Here is a 15,285-nt window from a genome sequence, read left to right as displayed (position 1 = left end):
TAGGGTATGGATTGTAAAATTTTTGTTTTACATTATCTTGATTGTTATGAATTGGAGACGGATGTTTTCTCTCTTTTATTTATTTATTTATTTGAGTAGGATTCGTGTGATTATTTTCAGGGATTAGAGTCATAGTATGGATACATCTAGTGATTCAAATGAAGAGTTTTTGTGAAGTATTTGGGGTTGGAAATGTTGATGGATCAACCACTACAAGTGACTCGAGTCCTTGAGCCAATATGAGATAGCAAACTCATGGGACCATAACGTGTTAGAGAAATCTTAGAGGGACACGTAGATCGTGTCTACAAGAGATTCAAGATGGAGCAACACGTGTTCTATAACCTAAAGTCCAAAATGCAACATTGATGATGGTTAGATGATACTAGGTACATTCGTGTAAATGAATAGGTTGGGATCTTTTTGTATTTACTTGGCCGTGACTTTAAATATATGGATGTTGCGGAAGATTTTTAACATTCGTCGTAGACAATCACAAGAGTATTTAAGAGAGTGTTCAATGCTTTCATAATGTTAAGCAGAGAAAACATAAGGCCTCCTAACCCTAATGCAATTCCAACAGAGATCCAAACAAATCCAAAACACTTTCCTTACTTCAAGGTGTGATACGATTTCATTATTGAAATACAATAGTAAACTTTATAATTTATGCATGCTATTGACGTCTATTAATGGGTTTGAAAATATTCATTGTACTAAGATTATATTGGTGCCATCAAAGGCACCCATGTGCATGTAGTGGTATCGGCTGAAGGACAAGTACCATATCGTGGATGGAAATGAATCACCACACAGAATGTCATGTGTGTGTGTTCATTTGACATAAAATTCACGTTTGTCTATTCTGGCTGGGAAGGTTCTACAAATAAGTGTAGAGTTTTTAGACAAGCGATTACAGACTCGGAGTTTAAATTTTCCTCAACCTCCTCTAGAAAAATTTAATACAACTAGTTCATCGATATTTTCTAACCCTTCATCGGATCAAACTGATGGGACTAACTTTTATTATCTTAAACCGTTGTAGGTAAGTATTATACGGTTGATTCTGGATATTCGACTATAACTACATTTATGACTCCATTCAAGGGTACTAGGTATCATTTGCGAGATTTCAAGGGGAGAGGTCGAGGGTCTAGGACTGCAGTTGAGCCCATGACCTCTTCACTAAGAAATATGAATCTTACCACTCGACCAACCCTGCATTGACAATACAAAGCTACCTATTTTCTAAAAAGAATAATATGTTGCAATGCGTGGAAATACATCATATTAGTCCCAAGGGTCAAACTTTCACAAAATTAATCTAATCCCTAAAATAAAATTTGCAATATAGAGCATCATTATAAATTTATAATGATGTCACCACTTCACGATTAAAATAATAAATGTGACTAGAGTTGTATTAGATAAGTAAAGTAAATTTGAACATTCAAACTCTCTTCTTTTTCTTCCACAAGAGTTAATAATTTTATTTAAATATAGTATATGAATATTACAGTAGAAATAAAATTAGAAAAGAGAAATGATCCCTTTACAAATTCAAATCGGTTAAATGGACAAATTGGAGGAAGAACTCTCAGACATTTATTTAAAGCATTAACAGGTCTCTAATGACCACTATAGAAGTCGAAAGAACAACCAAAGAAGATACGCCATTCCAAGTTAGCTTTCCCACGCCAGAGCCTGTCATAATAAAAATTAATCTATATCAGAAGGAGAAACACTAAGATTTGATCCCAATTAAGCTCAAAACACAAGATTTTCAATTACACTTTTGGGGCTTCTTCTTCTTTAATACCAACCAACTGTTTTGTTTAATTTATCTTTTTTTATTTCCACCTACAAACATTGACTTGATAGACAGCTATTTTGGATGAGCAAGAACACAAACAGATTGAAGTGCTTTTCCTTTTCTACAATTTTCTTGGGTCCCAATCCTAAAGGATTAAGTTCAAGAAAATTTGGTAGAGCCTGCCATGTGCTACCAAAACAGATGGTGCAAAATTAATCCAATCAAATTGATCTAGACAAATTTTCAAGTAGATCATCAAATATAGAAAGACATAGTAAAGGAGTTGTAGCTGTACCTGGAGGAGGCGGTGGTGGCGGAGTCGCAGAGCTACTTGGGGCTGTTACAAGAAAATACAAACTTTTTAATAAAACAGAAAAGCTTAGAAGTTTGCAAGAACATGTTCTGTCAGGAAATAGATTTTTTAGTTCCAAAAGCCAATAGTTATACATATTGGGTTTGGGTGTATTGTATTGTGTGGGTCCATGTAATTATAGTTGGGGTTGTATTTGTAATTGAAACAAAGTTTAGATCAATTATTAGTTTGAAGGGTTTTAGGTCTCCCTATAAATAATCTCTGTGAGATATTTTAGATGTATCAATCCTGTAGGAAGATTGGGGAACCCGTCTTGAAGATAGAGATCAGGGGCAAATACTATAGCACTTTGTAGGTGTGAAAACTGAAAGTGGTGTGATGTTTCTTAGAAATAGTAAAACTTCTTTTATTTTTTGTAGATTTAGGCATGATTTTGCCGAACCATGTTAAATTCCTTAAGTTCTAACAATACAAATGTCAACTTAGTAGAGAGATCGGAAATGAGAAGCAGAAACAGAGGAATCATAGGAAACTTACATTGTGTGCAAGCGGCAGCAGTGTTGGGCATGCCACAGTGCTGAGGAAGCTCTTGGGCTTGGGTGATGTTGATTCGGAGACTAGTGAGCAGGGTGGGGTTGTTTAGGATACCGCAGAGGCACTGGAGTTGAGTGACCACAGCTTGCTTGAGAGGGTCACAGCAAGAGGCTGGTGGGTTCGTAGAGTTGAGATAGGGCTGGCATGGTGTCAGAGCCGAAGCACACGCATTGGTTTGTCCCTCAACCAATCCTGCTACCATCACCATAGCCACCACCATCAACATCGCCACTTTTCCCATCTCCATCTTCTCTTCTCTGTTCTTCTCTAACTCTCTCCCCTGCACTATTTTCCAAACCCAACTCTTTTCTGTCTCTGTTTCTCTTTGTATGGCTAGCTTCTTGGAAAGCTTTGAAAATTCCTGGTGTCCAAATATTCTTTTATAGTGTTGTGTGGGCTATGATTTCATAAACATGGAAGACCTTCCTTAGTCCTTTACGTGCCCAATTGTTACAGCAACTACCTGTTTGTCCCTATAAATTTGTTACTTCTGCTGAACTAAAGATATTTCAAGTATAAAAGAAAATAAAAATAAAATTGATACTAATGTGTGCAATATGTGATCTTTGAATTCAAACACATGAGTTTGGCTAGTAACAACTAACAAGTTTCATGCATCCAACTGCAGCATTTTTATTTCTTTTAAATTGTATATTAAAGGGATTAACAACAGGAATGATTGACCAACTTCCATTCATGACTTGTGAAAGGAATTTGAGGAACAAGCTCAAGATAATTTTAAATTCAGGGAGTATCTTCTCTTCAATATCATCACAATTTTGGACGAACTAAAAATGAATAATGTTAAACTGATAAATAAGCATTTTAAGACAAATTCATTAGTAATATGTGAGAAATAGAGAGTAATCAAAATCATTTAAAACAAGGGATTTTTCAATTGATACTATAAAAAGTTTAATGTTAGTAACAATTTATTTACATACCTCCCAAAAAAAAAAAAAACACTAATTATGATATGATTTTTCAATTGCATTATTTTCTATTGTAAAACATGGGAGTTTTGTATTTTGAGTCTAACTTTCTGATCAACTCTTATTGGGAATAACTATTCTTTTGACCGAATTAGTGTGAACCAGCCAATTATAGATAGTTGATGATTTAAATAATTAGGTAGTGATTCTTTTCATAGTTTCATAGACTTTGTTAAGTCAAATCAACATATTGCATTATTCCTAGGTCATGCTAGTTGACTGCTATTGATTTTTTCAGAATTAGTGATTTTTTTAGTCTACAAAGATTGTTTAGCTTAAAAAGAATACTCTGTTTAATTAAAAAAATAGTCTATTAAAAATAATGTATTCAAGCTTGGTTACTCTTTCGATTTTCACATATTTCACACTCGATAAAAAATAGAATAGAAAGCGCTTGAATTTAAAAAATGTCAAAAGAAAACATTTGAAGGGACTTGACACATAATACAACTAAAACATTGTATTTGTCTGAGACCATGCTTGTCATGCCTTTCTATGACATTTGACAAATAGTATGGGATTGAATCTACTCTACATGCTTAGACGACTTTCAAAATTGAAGCAGCTTCCATGTTTGTCAGAATGTCACAATCGCGAGGAAAAAAAGGTCATGCAACTCTTGTATGATGCTGTGTCTTCTTCCAAAAGGTGTTTGATAATCGGGTTCAATTTCAGTGTTGTTGCCAACAGTCAATTGAAATTTTGATCTCAACCATCCATCTCGCTTTCAATTATCTGCGAGACAAAATCTCCATTGTTGACAGTAGCATTAAATGTGCAGCGTTCAGGTCTGTCCCTTGATAAACACCGGTCAAGCAGGCAAAGCTGCAAGCACCACATGACTTATCTCTGTGCTGCTTCTCTAAGCTTCAACGGTCAACATTGATTTTTGGGTCTACTAGGTTTGTGCTTTGGAGAGAAAATTCCACTTTGGGAATCCTATTGTGGGATTGTATTCCATGGAACCACCAAAGAAAAGTTCTCGTTGCCTTTCTTTACAAACCAATCGGGATTTTGCTTCCGTGTTGCATGATTAACGCACAGGGCCATCCTATGACTGTTAGATAGTTGGTCAGAATTTAAATTCTGACCATTCGTTGCATCTCTTTTCATGAAAATTATATTTCAATAACGTGACGACCATCCAACGACTACAGCGGGTCCTATGTTATAATTATAATTTCCAATACCACGTAGCATCCACACCATAAGGCCAGTGAATGCAAGGATCACGGTAATGGATCAAAATTACTTTTTGGTTTAACAAGTCCTCTGTTCACAAGTGCGGATTTCATAATAACGTGAAAATTGGAAATTTCTTCCCATTTATATTCATGTGATTAATGTCATTTTTTTCTTTTCATTAAAAGATGGGACGAACATATATGCCTCAAGTTTCTTGCCATGTGAATGCTCTTCTCACAAGAAATAAATGTCTTTTATCCTTTGATTATAATAAAGTTCGGATTCTTCTTGGAGGCGAACAAATGGAGCTATTATTAAATCTTCACTAATTTCAGAATAAGGTCTCGCGTATTGTAAGAACCATTAGCTTTTTAGACCGTTCGGTAATAAATGACATCAACACGGCTAGTTTTCCATTCTTTTTTTTTGGTAAAATGTGCTAGTTTGCAATAAGGGTAATTATGTAATGTCTTATTAAGTCATTCTTTTTCTTTGGTAAAATGTGCTAGTTTCCCTCATTATATCATGGCAAAAGAAAACATTTGCATTTCCCCAAAATAGTGTCTGAACGGTTTTCAATATCTCAGTAAACATAAAGTGGGGTGTGTCAGTGCTTTAAGGCCTCTATTTTGAGATATCGGTACAAATTGCATTATAAAACTATTATATATTTTTAGTAAATTATTCTTATTCAAAAAAATATGAAAATTCAAGTAAACATATTGGGGAAGTCGAGGCCCAAGAGTCAAAAAGATGAAAGATGTAAACAGAGCTTTGGTGCTAAAGCTGAGATGGAGACTAATAATAGAACTAAACTCTATATGGGCTAGGTCCCTAAAAGCAACATTTTTTTTTGTTTGTTTGAACTCAAGGTTCATCCGGGCCAGCTTGCGCGCACCTTGATTACATTTTCAGGGGAAGACCTGTCTGCAAGGATCGAACCCATACCTCAATTTTTTTTTTTTTGAATCCGAAGAGTTTATATATAGGGTGGGGGAATATTACTAATATAGGTGCCGCCAGATGGGTGCGAATCCAGGACCTCCCCATGGGAAGTTGGGCTTTTAACCGCTCTACTAATCATACCTCAATTTCTTGCCCAATAATTCTTAATAAATCTTACAAATTTTTTTATTTTTTTTAACTTTGACCAAAAGTGATGCCATACAAATACAATTTTGGATAATGAAATTTATTTTGCCCTTAGAATAAAAGGATAACAAAATTTAGGAGAATTGATAGAGTGGTAGAGATCCATATTTTTCAGTGGAAAGGTATGTGTTCGATCCTTGCAGACAGGTCTTCCCCTGAGGGCAAGTTGGTCTGGATGAACCTCAGTTTAAAAAAATAATAATAAGAAAATAAAATAAAATTATTTTGCCCTTGGAATTAAAGGATTCCGGTACCGGCGGCGATCGTAAAATTTTGTACACGTTTCTACCGAGTTCCAGAGATTACAAAATTCTGGAATGAGAATTGTAACAGAAAGCCCACGCAAAATGTCACGTCATTTAACTGTTTCTCATTTTGGAGTTCCGGTTCCGCCCGTGCTTAGGTGATCACTGTAGCTTGAAACAAAACCCCGGAGATCTTTGACCGAATTATGTTCGACGAAAGGTCTCTTCAAAAGCTCAATTGAACAACTAGCTAGCATAGCAATGTGGAGGCGCGTTGCAGCCCTTCCTCACACCTTTTCTTCTGCGTCCAGACAATATGCTCTTCACCTGGTGCGCTTTACTAATCAACACTTCCTTTTTATTTTTTATTCTTTCCCTTATTGCGTTTCGTGCTGATTTTACTGCAATCAATTTAAGATCTATTTTCGAGTGTCTCGATCATGGACGAAAATTAAACCTCGTCAATTATTGATGAACTTTCAGAAATCCGTGATTGAGAGAGAAACGACTTAAACCGCATGCAAGATCTCAGTTTTTCTTTCATAGAGTTCTCCTACTTTAGAAGATTCAGTGGGCTCTGCTCACCTTTAGGTTTTTATTTTCTCATCCCAGTGGATGATTCATCTTTAACGTTTTTAAGGGATTTGGTTGACTGATGAATTTGAGGTCCTGTCAAACTCCACATGAATGGGATGGCTTTACCCCCTGACCATCATATGGCTTGTACATTCCTCACTCAACTCGAGCATTTTAGAATTGGACCGAGCCTCCTTGGATTTTTTCCCCCTGTACCGACCTTATGGATGGATTTTATGTTTTAGGCATCTGGCAAGGTTGCCGGCTCAGTCTGATTAAACTAGTTGATTATCATATTTGATCTTTAGCCATGGTTCACTCTCCACTTCCTCTCCCCCATATCTATGCGAAATTGGGACTTACGATGCTTAAATACATGCTAGTATGGATATTATGAGGGTAGGGTTACTTGGGCCATCGTAGAGATTATTCAAGACACTGCTAATCACAAATTTGCAATTATGAAATAAAAATTGCTGGCTCTCTTCTTTAAATTCTTTGCCAGGGATGATAAAATTAATGTTGTTGAACTTTTTTTTTTGGGTAAACATGTCGTTGAACTTACAAAAGGGAATCTGGAGAATCAATAGTGGAGTTTATCTAGTTATCTTGCCCTTGTATTTGAAGGACATGTCTGGATTTCCAGTAGGGATATTAAAGATAATGCAGCTTGTTGGAAGTAGGATATTGATGGACAAATATTCAAAAGAATAATGTTCATAAAATCTAGGACTAGGGTTAGAAAAGCACAGCCTTTGGTTTTTCCTTGGTTAATTTAAATTTGAATTGGGCAAGTTTTGCCATTTGCTTAGAATGGAACAGCTGTTATATTGGAGTATCTTTATCTCTAAGACATGTACCCAAAGGTATGGCATATACTAAACAAATTTTGTTTTTAATCAATGGACAGTCCATGACAATCTTTCGCCACAGGCTCTTAGACAATGAAATGTTACATCATTTTGACACTCAGGTCCCTGGGTAAGTGAATATTACTAAATATTACACGAAAAAGTTACTACTCTTTAAAAGTTCTTCATGGTCCTGTCCGTGTATTACATGATGTTGTATATCTTTGTCTCTCTGTGCTTCAATATGACTCTGAATCCAATTTAAACTTTTTATTATATTTGCATCCCATGGAAGTTCTTCTGGCATGGGAAGCTGCCTGCTTGTATGAAACCATAACCTGTTTGTTTGTGAATTTAATGCAGGGCATGTATAGACTTCCAATTTGGGAAGCTTTCACCACAGACATCAGGCATCCGGTACTTCATGGTGCCTTTTTCTTATTTGTTTCCGGGCCTTTAGGGTATAGCTTACTTATTGCGGTGGAGATAATCTGATTTCGAGGCATTGATGGATATAAATTACTTATTGTGGTGGAGAAAATCTAACAGATGTCTGATGAAATTCTATGAGTTGGTTAGATGAAAATCAAAGCTTGAGCAAGTAAATCAACTGCATTCAAAATTTTTGTCATGCTATTCCTGATGTTCGATATGTTCTATTCAATGTTATGTATGTCATTACTTACCGTTTTTCCTCATATGGTGTAAATTTTAGGCATATGTGGCCTGTTGAGTCTTATATTAGTTTAGCCACAAGGAATCATGCAATTCCCTTGTTTTCCATTAAAAGGATGAATTTAATGTGATTTTTTAATGGATTTCATGTGAATGAGATATATCCTTTTTTTGCCTTATGAATGTAGGCCAAAGGTGGAACTGCCTCTGAAGAGAAGACCCCATTCATAACCTTTGTCTTAGGTGAGCAGGACATGTTTGATGATTCAAGTTCAAGTTCCATATCCCTAGAGCACATTTTGTTACTCAAGATGGCTGTTTTAGATGTCAACAAACCAGCCTTAGAGGTTCCAACCACCTAATGTCATAGTTATGCATTGAATCTTGTCTCCTGCCAGGGTGTGTGCTTCTTAGAATCAGTTTATATTCATTTATCTGCTAGTCAAATTTCTTTATGCTGACTTGTTATTTCTAATATCGTGTTCAACTGAAAACACTGGTAAGGCTTTTTTCAATAGTAAGCATTTGTCTTATTTACAATGTATGGATTGGAATAATCTGCTACTGTTAATATGGCTCTTCTTAAGCCTTGGATAGTTGGATTGAAGAACCCTTTTTATTTAAATGAATTTCAGTATGAGCTGATGGTAAGCAACATTACATATTCAAAATAGCTAACATGATGATTTTAAGTGAGGAATTTTACCAAGATTTGCTGGTAGAGTTCTGTCTTATCAGAATACCAACTTAATTGAAAAGGAAGTTTGTGACAGCCAGATGATAGTCCAATTTTTGTGGAGAGAAATGTTGGGCAATCAGTTGCTTTTTGAACTTTGTTCATCATTGTGAGAGGGCAAACTCCTTTATGTGAACTCAGATGGACTGAATTCTTGAGTCATTAAAGCTTACTCATGAGGCGGACTCTTTTAGTTTGAGCTTAAACTCAGAGTTAGTGGAAGGGGTCTGAAATAAAGAGTTGAAGTCACTGGGCATGCAGAAACAGTCTTCTTAGTAAAGGTGACAGTTGAACACTCCAGGCCACTATATTTTGTTCACTCCAAGCTCTGTCTACCTCATAATATGAATTCTCTGTTGCCAATTGTGTCTGGCTAATACAACTGTCTGCGACATGTGGAGCAGTTCACTTTGCATTCAGCACAGTCGGTTGGCAACCAGTCTGCCAAATTCATCAGTCGGTTCCTTGACCTCTTTTCGCTTAACTGGCCATTATTCTCTCGTCAGACTTTGGTATTCTTTTTCCACATGCAAACTTAAAAGGTTGCAACCTGCATGTTTGCATCTTCAGCTCAGATTCAGTGTAAAGGTCCTAAAACTGAGCCGGGAATTTGGTGCATGGGCAGAAACAGCCCCCTAAGTTCGCACATTATATCTGTCTACTTATAACTTCTAATCTGAATCAGATTGATCTAATTCTTGAATGGTGGGAAATCCGACTGAGAGATACCTTTCTCAGGTTCTGAACTTCCACAGATTCCAAATGAAGGACGCTCAAGAATACTGCGAAGTTACTGCACCAACATAAACTTGCAGTGTTCGTCACATAACAGCTACATGAAGTTTCTTTGACTTTTTGAGCATCTGAATTGATTAGATTGTTACACTTGGGTTGAATTAGAGTGGAGTCCTGATATTGAAAAGGTCCAATCAATCATTTGATGGTCTAACCTTCCATATTTTGTGAAATATATCTTTCGAGTTCATAGAAAGATAAATCATGAAACCTTGAAACAGATTGTTACAGAATTCTTGTGAATGTGTTTCCTTGGAGTTACTTATTAAATTTGCAGTAGTGATTTTCCTTTTGAATTTTCTATAAAATGATCCATGGCATCTACCCTTTACATTCAACTGATCAGGGGAGAACTTTTTTTTTTTCTTGGTTGGGGGTGAGATGAAGGAACTAGTTGAGTAGGTTATGATTTTTTTAGTGGTACTGCAATTGCATTTGCTTGAACCTTTTCTGAAACTTGATAGTTTGAACTATTAATAATTACTCCCTCTATTGGATTCTGTGGATGATTATTAGATAGTTTGAACTATTAGTGTTGTAATTCCCCTCAATTGAATTCTGTTAATGTCTATTGGATTCTTTCTGTCCTACATTTTCAGGTGGTCCTGGTAGTGGAAAAGGTACACAATGTGCAAGAATTGTAGAAACCTTTGGATTCAAACACCTGAGTGCTGGAGATTTGCTAAGGAAGGAAATATATTCTAATAGTGAAAATGGGTATTAAGTTTTGTTGCATTTTTTCCATTTCTGGGTTTTCTCTTCAAAATTTATGTTGAACTTCTTCCTTTATGATTATTGGAGCTTTGGTTTCAGTGCTATGATCCTTGACACAATTAAGCACGGGAATATTGTTCCTTCTGAAATGACAGTGAAACTAATTCAGAAGGAGATTGAATCTAGTGAAAACAACAAATTTCTCATTGATGGTTTTCCACGATGCGAGGAGAATCGCGTTGCATTTGAGAAAATTGTGAGTTTGTCCATATTATATTTGAATAAAGTATGAGTTAATGTACATGTATGAATTAGAATTGATAACGTCATACTTCTTTAGTAAATATTTCTCCCTGTCACAACCCCTCCCCCATTTTTTTCTTCTGAGAATTTGCTCATCTTGAGACTTGAGAATCTGCCAGGGGATAATTGACTACACAAGTTACAAATTTTTATGACTACAATGGCTCCACCTACCAGTTTTTAATTGCACCTTTGAAATATTAAGTTTCTTAACCTCATGGAAGAATGAACTTCCAACCAATGAAATTAGATGTTTGATAAACAACACCATGAACCTAAGATGTTTACGTTCAAATAGCCTAGGTTTTGGATCCTGATACCCTCCCAGTTTTTAAGAGGATTGGTCCTGATATGGAGTTGTGTTTTTAATTGAAGACAAAGGTGCAATGTTTACACCTTAATCCATACGATTTTCTTTTTTCAGTTTGCAACTTTAAACCCAAAATTTTAAACAGAATTAATATTCTTTTTTCTAGCAAATTTGAACTTGATTTTGTTCTATAAACTGACTTCTATCCAAGTAATTTTGTGTTAGTTATCCAGGCTTATGATACCGCTTGTTCAAAGTATTATGGCTTCTTCTCTTTTTTTTTTTTTTTCCTTACAGATTGGTATGGAGCCAAACGCTGTGCTTTTCTTTGAGTGTCCAGAAGACGAAATGATAAAACGAGTGCTAAGCCGCAATGAGGTTGTTACATATCATAATTCAAGTTGTCATATCATGTTTTCTGTCTAATCTCTTCAATTTATTGATAAATCATTCTCTGGGTTTAAGTGTGTCATTTTACTTGTTCTACTTAGGGACGAATTGATGATAACACAGATACAATGAAGAAACGTCTAAAAGTGTTTACAGCATTGAGTCTTCCTATAATCAATCACTACATCGAGAAGGGTAAAGTTTACAAGGTATTCTGTAAGCCCTTTTACTGAACATTTTTACCGGGACCAAAGAATTCTTGTTTGTTAAGGAAACAAGGCAAGTGCTATCTTGCTTTTTTTATGCTTTCTCATGGCTTTCATCCATGTTAACGACACATCAGCAGTTGCAATTAGCAATTGTTATAATTCTTGGATAAGCTTTATCATTTTTGTGGAATTTCGTTGCTCCAAAGTAACCCTATCCAGGCTTTGTTGGCCATCACTATCTTATTATTAAAGTTGTTAATATTTATTTCAGTTTTACAGTAATTGATTGAGAAAAGGTATGCAGATCAATGCAGTAGGAACAGAAGATGAAATATTTGAACAAGTTCACCCAATTTTCACTGAGGTATGCTCTTCTAGTCCCTCCATATTTTCTTTTATAAAATACTGTTGTACTCACGTCAGCTCAAATTGTTGTTAAGGAATCAAAGTTCAAATTGGTTTTCTCTATACACTCAGATTTGAAATATTTTCCTGACAAACCAAGGGCTAAAACTTCCTGGTTTTATATTCCAGATACCTGCAATATGGAAAAGAGAGAGAGAATAAATAAGGGAAGATTAGAGATAGGACAGATGAAATGAGATGGAAGGGGAGAGAGGAGAGAACTCTTAATGCGTTCACTTGCAATTCAAATTCTATATCAGGTAAGTGGTTCTGTATGTAAGAAAACAAAAGAAAATTTTCAAAGTTAAAGACTATTGGGCAGCTGACAAACTTATTTAGCAAGGACTAAAAAGACTTGACTAATTCGAGATTTAAAAGCTTATAACTTATGGATAACCAGGCCCTCTACACAACTAACCGAAAGAGGAGTTTTCAATGACTAAACTCAACTGCACTACATAATGGACCCACTAGGCCACTACTAATTAAATATGAAATTTGTATACCAGTTTAAATTTCCACTGTTAGGTTTTGTGATTCAATCTACTACAAATAAGACCAAAATAATTAAAAATCTATACCTTATAGGTATCATAATAGTACCAATTTTAGACTGCGCCTGTATCAATTATTGTTCAACCATATGGATGGAATAGTAAAAAATTAGCATAAACTCAATATGATGATGATGATGATCCACTGTTGTTATATGATTTGTAAGTCACATAGTGTGCTATGAGTTCGGAAGGTCAACAAATTCTTCCCTTAAATAGCTAATGATAATGTAGATTTGACCTTTAGCGGTTAGAGATTATAGCTTGAGCAACCTATGGAAAGTAGAAGTACTTAAACCTCTGATTAGGGGGGAAAAGCAGATCTCTTTATGGCTACACTGTCTAATATTAGATAGACTATTCCACTGCTTCACAGTTAGTTGAGAAAATCCTGTTTTAGTGAAGTTAAAAACTATTCCAGCCGCATAATGTAAGCCTCAAGTCATTTTGTTGAGAAAATACATTTTCAGTGAAGTCAAAAACAATTTCCTGCGATATTATATAAGCATTATTTCCAGCCACATAATACAAGCTTTGTGTCATCTTGTTTTATTATACCAAAAACTAGCATCTTGTTTAAATAGATGAAAACTGTAGGCTTATCTTTTATGGTGACTAGCTGATGAAATATTTAGTTTTCAGTTCAACATTTGCAGACTACAAATGTCTCACATTGACTGTTTGAATATGATATTACAGTAGTACCACCATGGTTTTCTTCCAATTTCGTAATGTCTTGTGTCATGTGTGAATCAATGTTCTTGTTGAGATTTGAGAAAGCATGTAAATCTCCGTATATTTAATTTTCTGAGACTCAAATTTGATTACTTCTGCAGCTGTTGGTAAATGGAAGAAATCTGGTAACGAAAGAATGAAAGAGCTATTGGTGTACAAGGGACATGACACTTAGGCCTCTGCCATGCCTTTGAGAGGATGCACTGATGCATGCTTGACTTCACTGCACCATTTTTGCGCTGGAGAAAAATCGCCATGTAATAACAGACCCAGCTGACAATGTAATACTGGCTAACTGCCTCTCTCTTCTACTTAACAAATAATGTATACTGTAACAGTCTGTTACAATTGTTTCTTGCTTTCATTGATATTGTGGAAAGTTCTTTGAGACTGATTCGATCCCTTTTTTTTTTTTTCTGGAGAAAATGGAGACCTACTATGATTTCGTTCTATTGATATTGTGTATTTCTATTGTGTATTTCGTATATATGCTGCCAGTTGGGTTTGAACCCACACATCTCCATTGAGAAATGAGATTCTTAGATGTCCTACTAACTCTCCATTGGTGTGATGATTCCATTCCTTTCTCCAAGTTAATGTAAGCCAGCTGCCCAGGGCCGTTAGATGTTGAGACCACAGGAGAATATAATGAATCGGTCAAAGCTGGCTCAAATCAGCCGATTCAATCTGGTTTTTAAAGATACATGAATGAACGATGGACCAGCTGGCAGAAAAGGTAAAATGAGAACAACTCGACTCATATCTATTCTAGCTCTTATTTATTTCGATTTAGAACAGCAGAAAATTTCTTGAAACCCAACAAAAATTCAGAACAGCAGCATAAATTTTCGTTAGTTGAGTTAACCATTCGACCCAACAATCTGGTGTCTTGCCTCTGCCATTGAATTTGTTAAGAGTATTGGTTGCATGTGGACTTTTCAACAACTGAATAGAATTTTATTTTAAATTTTAATTTGATCGTTCAAGAATGGTACATCGAGAAAGTTCAACATGAAAAATCCATTAGTAGAAGAATTGTTTCGACCAACGCAGGACTATTCCATTGGTTGAAACCAACACCTTTTAGTGAAGAGGTTGTGGGTTTGATTCTTCGATGAGGCATATTAATATCCTATCCCTGCTTAATACAGTTCATTTGAAAAAAAGAAAAAGAAAAAGAAATTCATATCAAATTCAAAAGGGAATTGTGTACCATTTGTGTTTTTGTGATGAAAATTTAGTAAATTCAAATGCAAAATGAATCATACCCTAAATCTTAACACCTTCATCACAAAACAAATGAGAGAATTCATTCAACCATGGATGTGAGTTGCATATTACAGTCGAACCACTTTAATTCTGTGCAGTGCTCCTCATCTTCTTGTCTTATCCAAACCTTTCTTCAGGTAAAACTCTTGATGAATTTAAGCTCAAATCACTAATTTAATTGTGAAAGAGTACATCAATTAGGGACTTTAAGTATGTTGCACGTGTGTTATATAAGATGACTGTTAAGCCTGTAAGTTTTCGCCTGGCAATCATATCAAATCCGCTGAACCGGGAGGTTACCAATTTACCATGGTCCTGCAAAATGGACGGGTAAAATTGATTTACGAACAAATCCAAACATAGAATTTGCAATCCTGATCGTGGAATCGATAGAAGACAAAAGATTCCATCTTAACGGTTTTAAATTGATGATATAACGACACAGTATGGTAAACGCGCTTGTTGGAAA

The 15,285-nt window shown here is 35.5% G+C and overlaps 2 protein-coding genes across 4 annotated transcripts; one reads left to right on the top strand and one right to left on the bottom strand.

Annotated features, from left to right (window-relative positions):
• Positions 1-1,571: 1,571 nt before the first annotated feature.
• LOC149013901 (non-specific lipid transfer protein GPI-anchored 9-like) lies at positions 1,572-2,949 on the bottom strand. Its single transcript, XM_089158772.1, has 3 exons — positions 2,664-2,949; positions 2,109-2,150; positions 1,572-1,704 (listed from the first exon to the last, which is right to left on the bottom strand). The coding sequence occupies exons 1-3, from the start codon at positions 2,944-2,946 to the stop codon at positions 1,610-1,612; spliced, it is 420 nt and encodes a 139-aa protein (XP_089014898.1). The 5' UTR covers positions 2,947-2,949; the 3' UTR covers positions 1,572-1,609.
• A 3,366-nt stretch (positions 2,950-6,315) lies between these two features.
• LOC149013900 (putative UMP-CMP kinase 2) lies at positions 6,316-14,204 on the top strand. 3 transcript variants are annotated; one of them, XM_089158771.1, is made up of 10 exons: positions 6,316-6,624; positions 7,781-7,851; positions 8,085-8,138; positions 8,585-8,639; positions 10,527-10,644; positions 10,741-10,897; positions 11,552-11,632; positions 11,746-11,853; positions 12,158-12,217; positions 13,649-14,197. In XM_089158771.1, exons 3-10 carry the CDS (start codon positions 8,088-8,090, stop codon positions 13,685-13,687), a joined length of 669 nt encoding a protein of 222 aa, XP_089014897.1. In that variant the 5' UTR covers positions 6,316-6,624; positions 7,781-7,851; positions 8,085-8,087; the 3' UTR covers positions 13,688-14,197. The 3 variants fall into 3 exon arrangements, with proteins under 3 accessions (XP_089014897.1, XP_089014895.1, XP_089014896.1); XM_089158769.1 differs by lacking the exon at positions 7,781-7,851 and having other exon boundaries at positions 13,649-14,184; XM_089158770.1 differs by lacking the exons at positions 7,781-7,851; positions 8,085-8,138 and having other exon boundaries at positions 13,649-14,204.
• Positions 14,205-15,285: the final 1,081 nt, after the last annotated feature.

Source organism: Hakea prostrata, chromosome 6, assembly GCF_041222555.1.
Source record: "Hakea prostrata isolate BN-2017 chromosome 6, UWA_Hpros_2, whole genome shotgun sequence".
In the NCBI taxonomy this organism is placed as follows: Eukaryota; Viridiplantae; Streptophyta; class Magnoliopsida; order Proteales; family Proteaceae; genus Hakea; species Hakea prostrata.
The sequence above is the reverse complement of the archived record's forward strand: the minus strand, read 5'-3'. Positions and strand labels throughout refer to the sequence as shown.

What these genes read in the sequence shown, in the direction of transcription:
- LOC149013900 (XM_089158769.1), top strand. Translation starts at nt 6,556, where the DNA reads ATGTGGAGGCGCGTTGCAGCCCTTCCTCACACCTTTTCTTCTGCGTCC. An exon ending in CCACAGACATCAGGCATCCG is followed by an intron (nt 8,139 to 8,584) that starts GTACTTCATGGT and finishes TTATGAATGTAG; the next exon opens with GCCAAAGGTGGAACTGCCTC. An exon ending in TTCACCCAATTTTCACTGAG is followed by an intron (nt 12,218 to 13,648) that starts GTATGCTCTTCT and finishes TTACTTCTGCAG; the next exon opens with CTGTTGGTAAATGGAAGAAA.
- LOC149013901 (XM_089158772.1), bottom strand. Translation starts at nt 2,946, where the DNA reads ATGTTGATGGTGGTGGCTATGGTGATGGTAGCAGGATTGGTTGAGGGA. An exon ending in TGCTGCCGCTTGCACACAAT is followed by an intron (nt 2,151 to 2,663) that starts GTAAGTTTCCTA and finishes TTCTTGTAACAG; the next exon opens with CCCCAAGTAGCTCTGCGACT. An exon ending in GCCACCACCGCCTCCTCCAG is followed by an intron (nt 1,705 to 2,108) that starts GTACAGCTACAA and finishes TTATTATGACAG; the next exon opens with GCTCTGGCGTGGGAAAGCTA.